This window comes from Bidens hawaiensis, unplaced genomic scaffold, assembly GCF_021521415.1.
Source record: "Bidens hawaiensis isolate Kalapana, Puna unplaced genomic scaffold, B.hawaiensis_p1.1 tig00000369_1, whole genome shotgun sequence".
Classification (NCBI taxonomy): Eukaryota; Viridiplantae; Streptophyta; class Magnoliopsida; order Asterales; family Asteraceae; genus Bidens; species Bidens hawaiensis.
The window spans coordinates 5,666,142-5,681,213 of NW_027491028.1; the positions used below are offsets into that span (position 1 = coordinate 5,666,142).

The 15,072-nt window shown below is 35.3% G+C and overlaps 3 protein-coding genes across 3 annotated transcripts; 2 read left to right on the forward strand and 1 right to left on the reverse strand.

Annotated features, from left to right (window-relative positions):
* Window positions 1-2,457: 2,457 nt before the first annotated feature.
* On the reverse strand, window positions 2,458-4,195 carry LOC143623165 (uncharacterized). Its single transcript, XM_077094134.1, has 7 exons — window positions 4,078-4,195; window positions 3,861-4,000; window positions 3,673-3,775; window positions 3,166-3,624; window positions 2,882-3,009; window positions 2,740-2,800; window positions 2,458-2,588 (listed from the first exon to the last, which is right to left on the reverse strand). Exons 1-7 carry the CDS (start codon window positions 4,193-4,195, stop codon window positions 2,458-2,460), a joined length of 1,140 nt encoding a protein of 379 aa, XP_076950249.1.
* A 1,509-nt stretch (window positions 4,196-5,704) lies between these two features.
* On the forward strand, window positions 5,705-8,898 carry LOC143623174 (multiple organellar RNA editing factor 3, mitochondrial-like). Its single transcript, XM_077094142.1, has 5 exons — window positions 5,705-5,719; window positions 5,809-6,164; window positions 7,268-7,368; window positions 8,418-8,483; window positions 8,570-8,898. Exons 1-5 carry the CDS (start codon window positions 5,705-5,707, stop codon window positions 8,830-8,832), a joined length of 801 nt encoding a protein of 266 aa, XP_076950257.1. The 3' UTR covers window positions 8,833-8,898.
* A 1,800-nt stretch (window positions 8,899-10,698) lies between these two features.
* On the forward strand, window positions 10,699-13,680 carry LOC143624433 (uncharacterized). Its single transcript, XM_077095093.1, has 2 exons — window positions 10,699-12,397; window positions 13,297-13,680. Exons 1-2 carry the CDS (start codon window positions 11,048-11,050, stop codon window positions 13,468-13,470), a joined length of 1,524 nt encoding a protein of 507 aa, XP_076951208.1. The 5' UTR covers window positions 10,699-11,047; the 3' UTR covers window positions 13,471-13,680.
* The last annotated feature ends 1,392 nt before the right edge of the window (window positions 13,681-15,072 follow it).

Below are 15,072 nucleotides of genomic sequence, written 5' to 3' on the forward strand. Positions count from 1 at the left end.
CTGGTATGATCGGTTGGCCTTGTTTAGATTTCATTTACTTATTATATTTCTTACAACCCTAATATAAGGTTTTTAATTATTTTATTATTAGTTTCTCTTTCATAAAATATTTATTATTATCTTAAGACTCGATTATTTAAATATTCTTTTAATTTCTTTTCTTTATCGAATTCACGTCCCTCCTCGTAGACTGGCATGTGTTTATAAATATGCTCGTATTTAGACGTATGTGTGTGTATGTATAGGACACACGGGTTATCCCATACTTTTGAACCCCAAGTGAAATCTTAGGTGTATACTTAAGCGAGTATCTCTTTGTACTCTCGGGTTCTCAACGAGATCAATTACAAATTAATCAAGTCACTTCGTAATGTAATCGAATTATAAGTGATCGGGTGTAGGAGTGTTATAGGGCTCGGGTTTGTATTTGGGTTAGGCTAAGCTTTGGGCTAGACACAAAAACAAGTCCTTGGCTTATATGGGTCCAAGAGCCCACAACTGGGCCACACACAAATCTGATTTGGACCTGGCTAGTGTTTTGGGCCGGGTTTTGATAAAATAAATAAGAAACATAGGCCCATCCTTCTCATCCCATCCATCTGCTCATCCTCTTTATCGTCTCTCTCTTCTTCCTCTTTTTTTTCTTGTCTGGTTCCCCTATAGCAGCTCCTCAAAATCGATTACAATGAGATCGCTGATGATGAATCACTGATTATACGGACAGGTTCATTGTAATCGAACCTCCCTTGTATGCGAATCCTTAATAGCAGCTCTAAGGGTAATCGGGTTATGTGGAAGTAAGCGAGTTCTATATTGTAATCGAATTCAGTTGTATCTTCTGGTCGCGTGTGCGAGTCAGATTGTGTTCGAGCTACAGGTTGTAAGCGAGGTTCATTGTGTTCTGGTTGGATTGTAAGCGAGTATCTATTGTAATCGATTTACACATTTGTAATCGAGTTCCTCTATGAATCGATTACAATTGTAATCGAGTTGTATTGTAATCGACCTACTGATCTGGTCTTATTGTATGCGATTTTCTGTATATTGTATATTGTATGCGAGTTTGAGTTTACAGTGTCTTCGACAGGGATGAAGTTGAATGGCTAAACGGGTTTGGGCTGGGCAGATGGGTTTTGGACATTTTGAGGGTCAAGGGTCGGGTCTTGGGCAACATGAGGGTTACGGGTTGGGTTTCAACCCACTGCTCGTTTATTATTATTATTATTATTATTATTATTATTATTATTATTATTATTACTACTACTACTACTATTACTTAACACATAAACCTCTAACATGATGCTATCTTACCCCTTAAGCGTTCTCGTGTCCATTTTCGGGTAAGACTTGACTCGGGAAATCATAAAGCTTGGATCTTTTAAGCTTAAAATGTTTAGTATAGGTCTAGGGTGTCTTTAAACGAGCCGTTCATAGTTACGAGTTCGTTAAGTTCCATTTTAACATAAAGTTTTCAACTTTAAGGTTCGTTTATACCCGATCTACTCTCGTTTTAAGTTTCAAGGCCAAAAATTAAGGAAAACGTAATCTTTAAGAATCAAGAACATACCTTTTTGTGTTCGTTTGTTGTCGTTTGGCTTGGTTATGAACTTAAATCCTTGGATCTATCTTATATATAGAATATTTGATAATAGTTATCTTGATTTGGTCTCGGATCTCTTTCTTTCTCTCTTGGCCGTTTAGGCATAGTAAAGAAGGTGTGTGTGTGTGTAGAGATTATGGAAAGGATGGAATGAGAGTTAGGGTTTTAGGATGGTTTAAGGAGATATTTATACTCCTCAAAGCCCATGGACCTAAGGCCCATCCCATCATCTTGATTCATTTTAATTACCCAAGTCCATAATTCTTTCTATACTTAATATTAATTAACTATTAACACTCGTTTATAATTTCATGGACTTTCTTTTATCTATTATTTGTTCTTTTATTATTTCTCTATTAATCCGAGTAACTATTATGCCATAAATAAATTATATATTTAAATATTATTCTTTGAAAATCCGGGATGTTACAACAAGCCCGGTTTACTGTGTCGATTATTTCTTATTTCTTTATTTTCTGGTTATTATTAATACAAGATTTTCCAACAATAAGTTGCAGTCAAAACACAATCAGACCAAAAATTCAAAGGAACATTACTTTCAAATAAAAGAGATCTAGCAACACTAACAAGATGTTGATGTTTTCGCTCAACAATCCCATTTTGTTGAGGTGTGTGAGTACACGAGGTTTGATGTATAATACCATGATTTTTGATAAAATTTTCCATTTGAGAATTAACAAATTCTGTCCCATTATCACTCCTAAACATTTTTATGTTAACTTCAAACTGATTTTTTAGCAACTTATAAAATGTTTGAATATTATCAAAAACCTCACTTTTATTTTTCATTAAGTATACCACACAGCCCTTGAAAAATCATCAACAATAGTTAAAAATTATCTATATCCTTCTTTACTTTGAACTATATAAGGACCCCACACATCTAAATGTAATAACTGACCAACCTTATTAGTTTTCTGATCACTTAAAGGAAACGGATCACGACGTTGTTTAGCTAAGTGACAAACTTCAAAAGGATAAGACTCATCAATGGAACTAATCCTAGATCATTTTTAAGACATTTAACACTTGATGTGCGGGATGTCATAGCCTAGTGTGCCACATATTAACTTGATGAAAACTATTAAAACAAACTTTAAAATTGTTTAAAGACTCACCACAAAGATATAAACCATCAACTTGACTATCAGTCACCAGGGTTCTCTTTGTGAATGAATCCTGAATATAACAATTTGCTTCATTAAATAAGACCGACATCTTGTTATCCTTAGTTAACTTATAAATGGACATCAGATTAACATTATATTCTGGAACTACAAACGCATCAGTGAGAGTGACATCATCGTTTAGTTTAAAATTTCCAGTTTTAGTTACCATAGCATTAGATCCATTTGGATGTTTCACACTAATACTAAACCCAGTTACATCTATATTATCAAAAACGTTTTTGTCACTCATAACCATGTACTGATTAGTACCAGAATCAACCACCCAACTAGAATTAAGGTTAGGTGTGTTTCTACTATTAAAACAAAATATATTTTTTCTAAAGTTTTGGCTTGAGAAATTTGACAAAAAATTACCTCCAACATTGGAGCTTAGTTGCCCATCATCAGTTTTTTCATCTAACAAGCCTAACAATTTAGACACTTGATCAGGAGTTAGGGTACTAACAGCGGAATTGGATGAAGAACCTTTAGTGGGAAAAGAATTACTCGAAGAAAACTGTTTAGAAGTAGGTTTAAACCTATTTGAGTGAGGATAACCAACAATTTCAAAACATGTTTCAACCATATGGCCAATTTTATTACAATGAGTACACTTGAGATTTGGATTAGGACCTCTGTTAAACCTTTTCTTATTGTCAAAACTTTGAGTGTTTTTAGATAAGAAACCAACATTTTGCGATCGACCTTTGGAAAAACCACTAGAAAACCTGTGTGATTCTTCCCTAGATATAATCGAAAAGGCTGTTTTGACAGTAGGTAAAGGTTCACAAGTTAACATATTGGTTCTAACCGGTTGATATACATCATCTAATCCTATTAAAAATTGCATAAGTTTAATTAATTGACTAAAATCATTAAAACCTTTTGAAGCCTGACAATAACATGAGGGCAATTGTACCACGATATCAAACTGTTTCCACATTGTGGTGAGCCTATGGTAATACTCAGCCACGGTTGATCCATTCTGATTTAGAGAATTTATTTTGATACAGGTTAAAAACGACAGAACCATCAACCTTGTCATAAGTATCCCTCAAATCTTCCCATACCTCAAAAGCATTTTGAGAGTAAACTTGACCCACATAAAGTTCTTCAGAAACAGAATTTAAAATCCAAGTTAACACAACTGAGTTACATTTATCCCATTGATTAGCTAACACATCATTTTCAGTTGGTTTTATACACTTGCCTGTAACAAATCCTAGATTATTTTTAACTTGTAAAGCTAACACATAGCATTTGACCAAACCGAATAATTCTCAGTACCATTCAGTTTTATGCTAACAATAGACAAGTTACTCAAATCACTAGGATGCAAATATAGAGGATTACTAATATCAAGTTTACTAATAAGAACCTCATCATCAACACCACTATCACCCATTTTAATAAATTAGATAACAATTAGTAAGAATTAATACACAAGAATTAAAACCACAAACAAGCGATGCACAAATATTCCTAGAATGCCTGATGTACACAAGACTAGGCTAAGTAACCTCTGGCATCACCAATTTATGCCTAAATGCAAGAATATGTAAGAAATTAAAAAAACGAGTAAAGGAACGATCTCACCAAAAAACACCGCAATAATAGAACAGCCGTAACCTTCACTTAGGGTTACACGCCGCTAGCTAATAATGAGAATCACCGTCTTCAAACGTAGACCAAATCAAGAACAACCAATAATGTCGTTAGGGTTTCAAATCTGAGAACCCAAATACACCATAAACAGATCCAAGCGGAAGAGCAACGGATCAGAGCCTCAGAGCTCTGATACCATGTCACAAAACCAGTAATATTACTTCTATTAACCGCAAACTCGTTACAAACAAAGATCTCTGAAACAACTCGAATCAGAGAAGAACAAACCACAAATAATATTTTACACTATATCAACTGAGTATCTCAGAAAGTAGCAGATGAAACAGAAGCCCTAATTTGGTTTGAGACTTGAGAGAGCTAAAGACAGAGAAGACAACGGCTAGAAAACATGAACCCTATCTTCTATTTCTTGAAAATATATATTTTATTGTTCTGCTTCTTTGAGGGACTTGAAAGACCATGAGCCCAAAAAACTAACAGCCTCCAAGAGTCCAAACTCCAAGCCCATGGTAAAAACCAAAAAAAGAAAAAAACAAAATATTAGGCAAAACACATATAAACGTTTAAATGACTTAGAGCATCCACAACAACAAACCTTTACAAACTGCCATATCAGCGGCACATCATATTTCAAACTTTTATCACAAACTTTCACTTTTTTCACAACAACAAACCTCTCCAAACTACCACATCATACCTATTCCTTCAATTAATTTTGTATTTAAAAGTGGGGTTGGCCCACTTTTCTTGTCCCTTGAAAGTTTGCAATTTCAAACTTAGATCACAAACTTTAACACCACATTAATGAAATCTATCTCTACATCATCCATCCATCCATCCATCCATTTGCCACATCCTTTCAAACCTTGGAAAAAGGAGCCCCTTGTGGATGCTCTTAGAATTGACAAAACAAAAACACTAAATATTTTGACAGACGGTGAGGTTGGGACTAACGATTAATCATGATTAATCAGATCAGGCTTTAATATACAATTTTCAGTTGTATATACACACATTTTTATATGTAATTTTCAGTTTTATACATGCACAAACATAATTTAGTCGGAATCTCGCTGGAAACCACTGGCTTTTGCTGGAATCTCGCCGGAAAATGTTGATTTTTGTTGGAATTACGTCGTAAACCGTCGATTTTGGTCGGAATGTCGCCGAGAACGCTTGATTTTGGCCGGATTTAACTATTGACCGATTAATTAACCAACTAACCCAAAATTAAACAGTAAAGTGATAACTAACGATTAATCGTTACCTTATCGAGATGTTTGCAACAATGTTATGGACCACAGTAACTTAGCGTACAAGAAACATATTATATTAGGCCACAAAACGCCAAAACACTTTTTCAGTGTGAACTGAAGACAACTTTTCCGGCAGGAAGAATCTAATCTCCGGCAAGCAACGGCGATATTGACCAGCAGACGAACTCTAACCTCGCTCTTCACTCGCATTCGATCATCACCGTCTTTCTCAACCTCTTCTCGCTCTCGATTTCCTCTTCTCAACCACCACTATCACTCTCCCCAGCTCGCTCCATGGGTTCCGGTTCGATTCCAAACATCCGGGTCGGGTTATACTCCGTCGGACGACTCGTCACCGGACTGCAACGACAGTCCGCCGGGATGTGATCGCAAGCATTGGCTTGTGGTTATGGAGTTCACCAATGGTCCTAAACCCTCTGAAGACCAGATGGTTCACTCCTTTGTCAAAACCCTAGCTTCTGTTCTTCCAAGGTATTATTTATTATTATTATTAATAATTTATTTGTATATAATAATTTATTGTCTTACATATATGCATATCAAAGTACGTTTTGGTAAATAATTTATCATGTATATTATCAAACAATTTAAATGTTATATATACATAGAGTGAATCTTTTCAGAATAAGTATTATGTACTTGAGATATGAGAGAATCGTGTAAATCACTTGTACGTGGTGCATTGATGGCTAAATGAGATAGTCGAGTAGGTGGTTATGTAACCACTAACCACAGACTTGTGTATGCCATGGAGTCTGGAAATTTGACTTGAGCAAATGATTTGATTACCGGAACAAAAGGCCCAATTAGAGGGCTATTTTCCGATTACAAGGATAAATTGAGATACTTAAACATGAATGCCAACATAACTGAACATCTAAGCTATTAATAGTACTGAAAGTAAAGATAAATAACTGCCCCTCTAGCTAGTTTAGCTCCTCTACAAACTTGATAACTGGTTAAGGAGTGGGATACTAATCGGCATCACACTTGGTAAGCTATAAGTGCATTATGTAGTTCTTGTGGTTCTTTAACAATATTGGTTGAAAACAAAGTCTATATATATGTGTGTGTTATTTTTATATATGTTATTAAACTTCCCTTTTGTATATATTAAAGGTTTAACAAGTAAAATAATATTTTTCGTTTCTTTCTTAACATTTAAGATAATTTGGTGATAGAAAAATAAATATGTAAAGTGATGTTTGTGGAAGATGTATTGAAGAGAAAATGATCACTCTTTTTAAAAGAGTTGAAATCCGATGTGATGACGAACGTGATACATTTATTTATTCATTTGTTTTCGTGTTTTGGGATGGTCTTATTCTTGAATACACCGTGTTTTTGAATACTCAATGGAGTTGTGAGATTATTACTTATTAAACATTGAATTAAGCATACTGAATTTGCTACATCCTTGAGTGCATTGTGTTTTTGAATAGTCATACTGAACAGCTATGTTGTTATTTGAACTTACTTTTTGAAAGATCTTTGCATATTTTCATATAATCCATCTTTGATGTCTGTAATGTGATTATAATATGAAATGTGTTCTTTGTGTGATGGTTTTTCAGTGAGGAAGAGGCAAAGAAGAAGATATATTCCATTTGGACCACAACTAATCATCCCAGTTTTGGTGCTTTGATATCCGAGGAGCTATCCTCCAAAATCGAAGGTTTCCCTAAATCATAATTCTTTCAGTCACTTTAATATTTTGTTTTACTATGAGAACCTATTAGGAAAACTATATTGATTGCTGATCGTATTAAAAGTTTTCATTTTGAACAGTTCAACCTGGTGTTCTTTGGGTGTTGCCTGATCAGTATGCTGATGTTCCCAACAAAGATTATGGAGGTTTGTATTGATGAATCTCAACTGCAGTTCTATTACTTCATTCGTGTATCAATTTTCATCTCTAATGTGCATGCAAATGTGTTCAAACCATTTTTTGGATGCTTGTAGGAGATTTGTTTGTTGATGGGAAAGTCATACAGCGGCCTGAGTATAGGTTCCCAAAGAGGCCACAACCTCGGTATGATAAACATCGCTTATTTTAGTTATCGGTTATTGTTTGGTTATCTTTGCTCGTCATAACTCCCACACTAATTTCTTGATTGTGTAAAACCCATGTTGATCAATTGTTATGTTTCTTTATCTTGAGTTTTGTAAATGCAGTGAAGGGATTTCTGATTCTGATTCGAACAATCAAGTATTTAAGGGCTTCAGCTGGGACAACTTTTTATCCTAATTCACGATTCAAGAAGGGTAGGATAACAGTATTACTTAGTTCTAGTATGAAGAATTTCTGATCCCGCACGAATAGCATTTTGATGCTTGATATTTTGAATATCTCGTTCGGTTTGAACAACATGATAGTAGGATTATTTTATGTTTTGTAAATGGTCAATCTTGAATCTGATTTGCTAATTTGATGCTAGATTCTGTTTGGGTAAATCATGCTTGATTTCTTAAACAAAAGTTGGTTCAATCTGATTTGCTAATTTGATGCGAGATTCCTTGTTCATGTTTGTTCATTGATTAAACTAACAAACATAAACGAATTTCCCGTCGAACAGTTCGACGAATGCTCGGTTCGTTTACAGATCTTCTGACACTGTTTTTTTGTTAATTAGGTATTAGTTATTATAACGACAAATATACTATACATGTTTAGTAAGCTCATCTTGATTGGTGACCAAATTAACAAGTTGTCATTTTGAGCAGGTTTACCTGGTGTTCTATGGGTTTTGCCTGATTCATATCTTGATGTTCCCAACAAAGATTATGGAGGTTTGTATGAATCAAATTTTAGTTACAGTTCCATTATTTCATTGTTATTTTACATGTATCTAAACATTTTTTATGTTTGTTTGTAGGTGATTTGTTTGTTGATGGGAAAGTTATACCGCGGCCTCAGTATAGGTTTACTGACAGGCAGCAAAACAGCAGGCCCTGGTCAAGACCGCAATATGATAAACGTCGTGAGACAATGCAGACTATACGCAGAGAGCCCGTTCAAAGAGACGGGTGGGTCCAGGGTCAGGGACAGAATGTGGCCCAGCCGGCTGTAAACCAGGGTTTGGGTCAAAGTGATGGTGGGTTCCAGAACCAGGGTGGGTCTCAAGGGTCTAACAGTTGATGCTTAAATGATGTTGGTTGCTACTTAAATTTTTTAGTGGTGTTGCTTGTTTAGTTACTAATGTTACGTTTTGTCATAATTATACATTTGTTCACCAGGTTTCATAATTACTTTGTAGTTCTTGGTTATAGAGCTGGACTGGCAGGTGTTTCGCTGCCCGGGCTAATCTTTGTGAGGTTTTTTGCTCTGGCCCATGCTTTTTGTTGCATCGCCGGTTGAGCTTTAATGCAGTTTAGACCCAATTTAGGTTGGGCGTGTTAATGGCTTGGAAAAAACGTAACTAAACAGGGGTTCAACCGTGTAACCTGTTTATGACACAAATGACCCGTTTACCTAACCGTGTTAAATGAGTTAATAGGTTTATAAAACACGTTTAAACCTTGTCTATCAAATTAGTGTAGATTTATAATCGTATAAATAATTAAATATATCAATATTAAATTTCCTTCCCAAATCTAGCAAACTAAAGTCGTTAAGGAACTTATCAATAGTGATATTTGGCAACTTTTATTGTATTGTATTGACTATTGAGTATAAACTAGGGTTTATTATTCTTAAACACTATTAGGTGAGTCGTGCCTATAATCATATTAAACGTGTCATTCCATTCATGTTACATGTTATTAAATACCTTCTATTTAATCATGTAAAATGTGTCGTGCCACCAGGGCCGGCCCAACGATTTTGGTGGCCTAAAGGGAGTAAAAAGTTAGGGGCCCTTTTATAAAAAATTTAGAGTTTTACTTTTCAAAAACGTTTTTTATTCCACTTCACTTTGAATTAAATGAATAGGTTAAATTTTTAACTAAAATAGTTTCACTTTAGATACTCAATTTTATAATATAACTTACTACATAAATTTTTTTTAAACCAACCATAATTTAGATATGTTGAAACACGTCATGATATAACTTGATCGGAGAATATAAAAAAATATCATGTGGACAACAAAACACGTTGGTCATTTTCAACATTAGGGTTTACAATTATGATGCCGATATATTATTTTAATTTCAAGAAAAAACAAGTTGTATAAATAAGATAATGTTAAATATTAACCTTGTGAATTCGAAACATATTTTGATCGCTAATAAGGAACTACTAATCTATAAATTAATTTAAGATTACATTAAAATGTTGTAACTGATCATCATTGTGATTTGTGAGAAATAGAAAAATGTACTTTAAATACTAGAAGGGAGATGATTTTTTATAGGCGTTTTGGGCTTTAATGTTGTTCTACTTCTTGGGGGTTCCAAAAAACTTTAATTATTGAAGCATGTGTGAATCGATCCCTGGTCCCCAAAATAAATATAGGCAAAATACCACTGGAGTAAAGCAAGATATTGTTAACAACATTAAAGTAAAATTTATATGTATATATATGTCTTTGTAAAATAGGGGTCATAATTTTTTGGGGGCCCAAAGCCCTAGCTTGGGCTTAATATATAGTTGGGCCGGCCCTGCGTGCCACTTTTGTCATTGAACTAGTTAAATTATGTTAAACGTTTCATGTCGTGTTATTCATGTTATTGAGCTAGTTTTATTTAGTCATGTTAAATGTATTGTTTGCATATTAAAGATGCTTGTTTTAGTATATAAATAAACAACACGCTAATTCAACATGTTGCGCTAGCATTGAACTATCGTATTAAACCTGTCTTACGATTACCAATCAAGGTTAGTAAGACATGTTACGTTAATGATCTAACTTTAATTTAAACAAATAATGTTAGCAAGAAGCTAGAAAGAGGATACAGTTAGAACACAAAAGAATAAAAAAGACAACAACGTAATTACAAATTAACGATCTAACAGACTAATGGTCAATGAATGTGGGTTTAAAAGTCAAAGGGGTAAAACTGTACTCAACACACACTCAAGGGACCATTTATTCAACTACCATATTTTCATACCGTTCAGACCAAATAGCAGAAGTCGGTGCACAGAGCAAGAATCCAATAATAATAATAATAATAATAATCCATTTCTTTTCAAATCCATCAATCATCCTAGCTGGTAGGTATCCATCCGTCCGGTGATCCATCAATTCCGTCGGTACAAGGCGGCGCTGACGACGGCGTCCGGCAGTATCCACCAGGTACACCCTGTATTAATCCAGATCTCATTCATTATCCTCCGATCTATTCATTCCAATTCCATTTCTTAAAACCTAAATATCCTGATCCTGTAAACTTAAACCGAAATAATAACTATGAATTCGAACTACGGTAGATCAACTCAATCCGGATCTTTCGATTTCGATCTCGGACTTAATTCGAACCGATCAAAGCCTCTTAACGCTCAAACCAATAATAATACTTACACGCAACCTAAACCTAATACGACGCCCTCTTGGCAACCGAATAATAATAATAATAATAAACCTTCATGGACCCACCAACCTGCTGCTCCCTCACTAAACGGACCTACATCTATGGTCGGAGATATCACTGGAAGAAGCTGGGCCTCCTCCACACCCACACCGCAGCGCACGTCCAATACTGCGGCTGCGAGTGTCGGTATTGCGGGTAAGAACGCGAATTTGTTTAGTGATTTGCTTGGATCCAATTTGGGAGCGAAATCCAGTAATGTTCCTTTAAAGAATGCTGCACCGGTTTCGTCGCAGACGAGTACAAAAAGCGCTTATTCGATGGGGGGTATGGCGGATTCGTTGCCGAAAACTGGTGGTACAGTTAATAGTGGTGGCGGTTGGGGTTCAGGTTCGGGTTCTTCGCAAGGTTTTGGGAGTTATAATAGTTATGGGAATAATAGGAATCAGAATCTTGGAGGTCCGGCAATGAAAAGTTCAAGTTCGAGTGGTGCTGGTATTGGTATTGGAGGTAGTATGAATTCGAACAAGGATCCTTTTGGATCGTTAGTTGATTTCAGCTCTAAGCCAGCTGGAATGAAAGCTGGAAGTAAAACAACTAAACCGACATCATCAGGCGATGATGTGTTTGGCACCTTTCAGAATGCACCAAAACCTAGCGTCGGTTCTCAGTCTAAGTTTGATGATTTTGGTTTTGGCGGTATGCAAAGTCAACCCGCGGTTCAATCGAAAGTGAATGATTTTGGTTTTGGTGGTATGCAAAGTCAACCCGCGGTCCAATCAAAAGTGGATGATTTTGGTTTTGGTGGTATGCAAAGTCAGCCGCCGGTTCAATCATCAGGAGTGAATGATTTTGATGCGTTATTCTCTTCGTCTTCAGCTGCTAGTGCTTCTAAAGGTTCAGAAGCATTTGTAAACCAACAGTTTGCAGGGGCTGAGGATTGGGGATTTGAGGCTGAGATTGGCGGTGGAGGCGGTGATGTAGGCGGGACTACTGAGCTTGAAGGGCTTCCTCCGCCACCTGCAGGTGTCACTTCTTCATCAGCGAAGGTTAAGGGAATGGATAATTACAAAGCAGGGCAGTATCCAGATGCCATTAAGTGGTTGTCTTGGGCTGTAATATTACTGGAAAAGGCGGGTGATAATGCTGGCACTATGGAAGTTTTATCATCACGGGCTTCGTGTTACAAAGAAGTTGGGGAGTACAAGAAGGCAGTTGCTGACTGTTCAAAGGTACATTTTTGCTATCATTTATTGATTAAGTTTTGTGATTTAGTATAATAATGCATATTTGTTAGGGCACAAGATACACCCCTCTATAGGCACATATGTTTAAACGAACCAAATGCACACGAACGGAGCGTGTTTATGTTGCTTGTTTCACTTTAACCGAACAAGCTATCGAACATGAGCACTTAATTGAAAAGGGTTTTCTTGTTCGTGTTTGTCAATTAAGAAAATGAACGTGGCCCTTTATGTTCGTTTGTCAACAGTATAAACGAACGAATATAACATAACACAGATGAAAGAACATAACCGAGCTAAAACCGATCAAAATTATATGTGACAACAGTATGTTAGGCCTAAAAGGTTATTAAACAGACTATATTGTAGTGGGCCTAAAAATCTTTGTATGATTATATTAGCAAATGTAACTAACGAACTGAAACACGCGTAAACTGACAAACGTAAATAAACGTAAACTAACGAACATTAATGAATGTAAACGAACGGACATTAACCGTCATAAATGAACGATCATGAACATAAGTAAACGACAAGATATGTGCTCATTTTTGTTCGTTTAACTAAATGAACCAAAAAAATTGTTCATGTTCGTTTGTTTATTATATAAATGAACTTCCCGCTGAACGTTTACAAGCCTAGTTTTGAAAATTTCTCTTGTTGTAGATCACTGGTACACTTTTTTTCTTTGAGTTCTTTTTTTTTAATTTTTATTTTTATTTTGTTGATAACATTTATCGTAGTGAGCGATATACAAGTTTGTTTCATGGGGTTTACACAAATTAATAACTGCATGGTGACCAATGGTCAACATTAAAGCTAGAAACAATTAAGGATAAAATCAAAATAGATAGTCACAAATTTACCTCCTTATACATGTTATGTAGGTCCTTGAGCAAGACGGCAAAAATGTTGCGGTCCTTGTACAACGTGCACTTTTGTACGAGAGCATGGAGAAATATAAGCTTGGAGCTGAAGACTTGAGAACCGTTATGAACATTGATCCGGGAAATAGGGTTGCAAGAAGTACCATTCACCGCCTCACCAAATTGGCTGGCTAAGCATTAGCAAGGGTAAAAAAAGTAAAAAACAAGTATTTTCACGCTCCCTTTCTTTTATTCGTGTTCAAGAGTTTCAATACTATACTTCTTTTTAATTTGAACACACCGGCAATAATCATTAAACAGTTACGTGATGTTTTTGTATTTCTGGTCTCGTGTTGCATTGTTGTTGTCTGTTACTTGTATTGACTGTAAAATGACTGTTTCTTGCCACATTTTTTTCTTTTTTTTTTTTAAATAGTTTTGTTCAAAATATACATTTTAATTTGTATTCACTCTTTGTTATGATTGTTACGCCTGCTAGCATATGACATCTTTATTCATGGGTGCTATTTGTGCATCTTTATTCATGGGTGCTATTTGTGCAGTCTGTGATGAACTAACTCTGTTTGCATGGACAAAAGCTAATGAAAAGTTACTTGCAATCTTCATGTTTGGGTTTTGATTATATGATTGCACAAATCAATATGTAACAATAATGTTTGGCACAATCCGTGTGAAACTACACCAATTGCCATTTCCCATAACTAAGTTAGTTAAGTGTTATAGTCTTATTCATTATGGGCATCTTAGAAGTAGATACAAGAATTAAGCATAAGAATAACTCCATAACGTTCACATAAATTGTTAAAAAATATTCAAATGTGTAACAAGTGTAAACGCGAAGAGTATGTAGGACGACTAAAATTGAACCCTATATCTGGTTGTGATCATGAGATGTTTTAACAGCTCATTGATGTGATCAAATGGTGAATGGCTTTATTTATATTACTCTTGATTCTTCATATCCGTTAAATTAAAATTTTGCGCTACCGATTTATTTGAACATTTTCTAAGAGTAGCAAAAGTAAAACGAATCTTGATTTAGGTTAGTTTGTTAATTGGTATTTATAAACGTATAAGATGGCTTAGCAAAACATGCAAACCAAACAACGAAAAATATAGTGATTTAAATGAACAAATAATATATTGAGCGACATATATGAACGTTTTTAATTATTTAAGATAGTTCAAAACCTAACTGCTTCTGGTTGCTACCAAAATTCTCATCGGTCAGTTGGGGATCATGGTAACACCAAGTTGAACGGTTCATTTATCAGAAAAGATGTATCTAGTATCCTACAACAAAGAACGTGTGGCCAGTGGAGCTGTATACTGCATAACATAACCTTAGAGAAAATAAGGTTTATAGCTCTTCACATGTTAACCCTATACCATTGGCTTTGCAAGTTTACTAATCAGGCTTTTAATCAATAGTCACATGCTAGATATGATGCACAATTCATTATCCAAAAGATGCTATTATGTTGCTGAAAATTTGGCATCCACCATGATCTTAAGCATTAAATGTTTCGCTTAACTGTCCCGATAACGCCAAGTCTAACTCACCATTAGTACGTGTTTGTCTTCGGTCTCTTTGCTTTAATCAGGGTCGAGTAATTAATGCACGTCTTCGAGTTTGATACTCCATACACTCCTTTCGCCTATGTCCTTATCCCATTTGCCTCATCCAAACATCATATGCCCACCTATGCAATTATCATGTACAAGTTATTATAGATTATCAATTTCATTGACCACAAACAATTACATTACAATAAA

What these genes read in the sequence shown, in the direction of transcription:
- LOC143623165 (XM_077094134.1), bottom strand. Translation starts at nt 4,195, where the DNA reads ATGGGTGATAGTGGTGTTGATGATGAGGTTCTTATTAGTAAACTTGAT. An exon ending in TGTTAGCATAAAACTGAATG is followed by an intron (nt 4,001 to 4,077) that starts GTACTGAGAATT and finishes GATTTGTTACAG; the next exon opens with GCAAGTGTATAAAACCAACT. An exon ending in TTGTAGTTCCAGAATATAAT is followed by an intron (nt 2,801 to 2,881) that starts GTTAATCTGATG and finishes TGTTATATTCAG; the next exon opens with GATTCATTCACAAAGAGAAC.
- LOC143623174 (XM_077094142.1), top strand. An exon ending in CTAGCTTCTGTTCTTCCAAG is followed by an intron (nt 6,165 to 7,267) that starts GTATTATTTATT and finishes ATGGTTTTTCAG; the next exon opens with TGAGGAAGAGGCAAAGAAGA. An exon ending in TCCCAACAAAGATTATGGAG is followed by an intron (nt 8,484 to 8,569) that starts GTTTGTATGAAT and finishes GTTTGTTTGTAG; the next exon opens with GTGATTTGTTTGTTGATGGG.
- LOC143624433 (XM_077095093.1), top strand. Translation starts at nt 11,048, where the DNA reads ATGAATTCGAACTACGGTAGATCAACTCAATCCGGATCTTTCGATTTC. An exon ending in CAGTTGCTGACTGTTCAAAG is followed by an intron (nt 12,398 to 13,296) that starts GTACATTTTTGC and finishes CATGTTATGTAG; the next exon opens with GTCCTTGAGCAAGACGGCAA.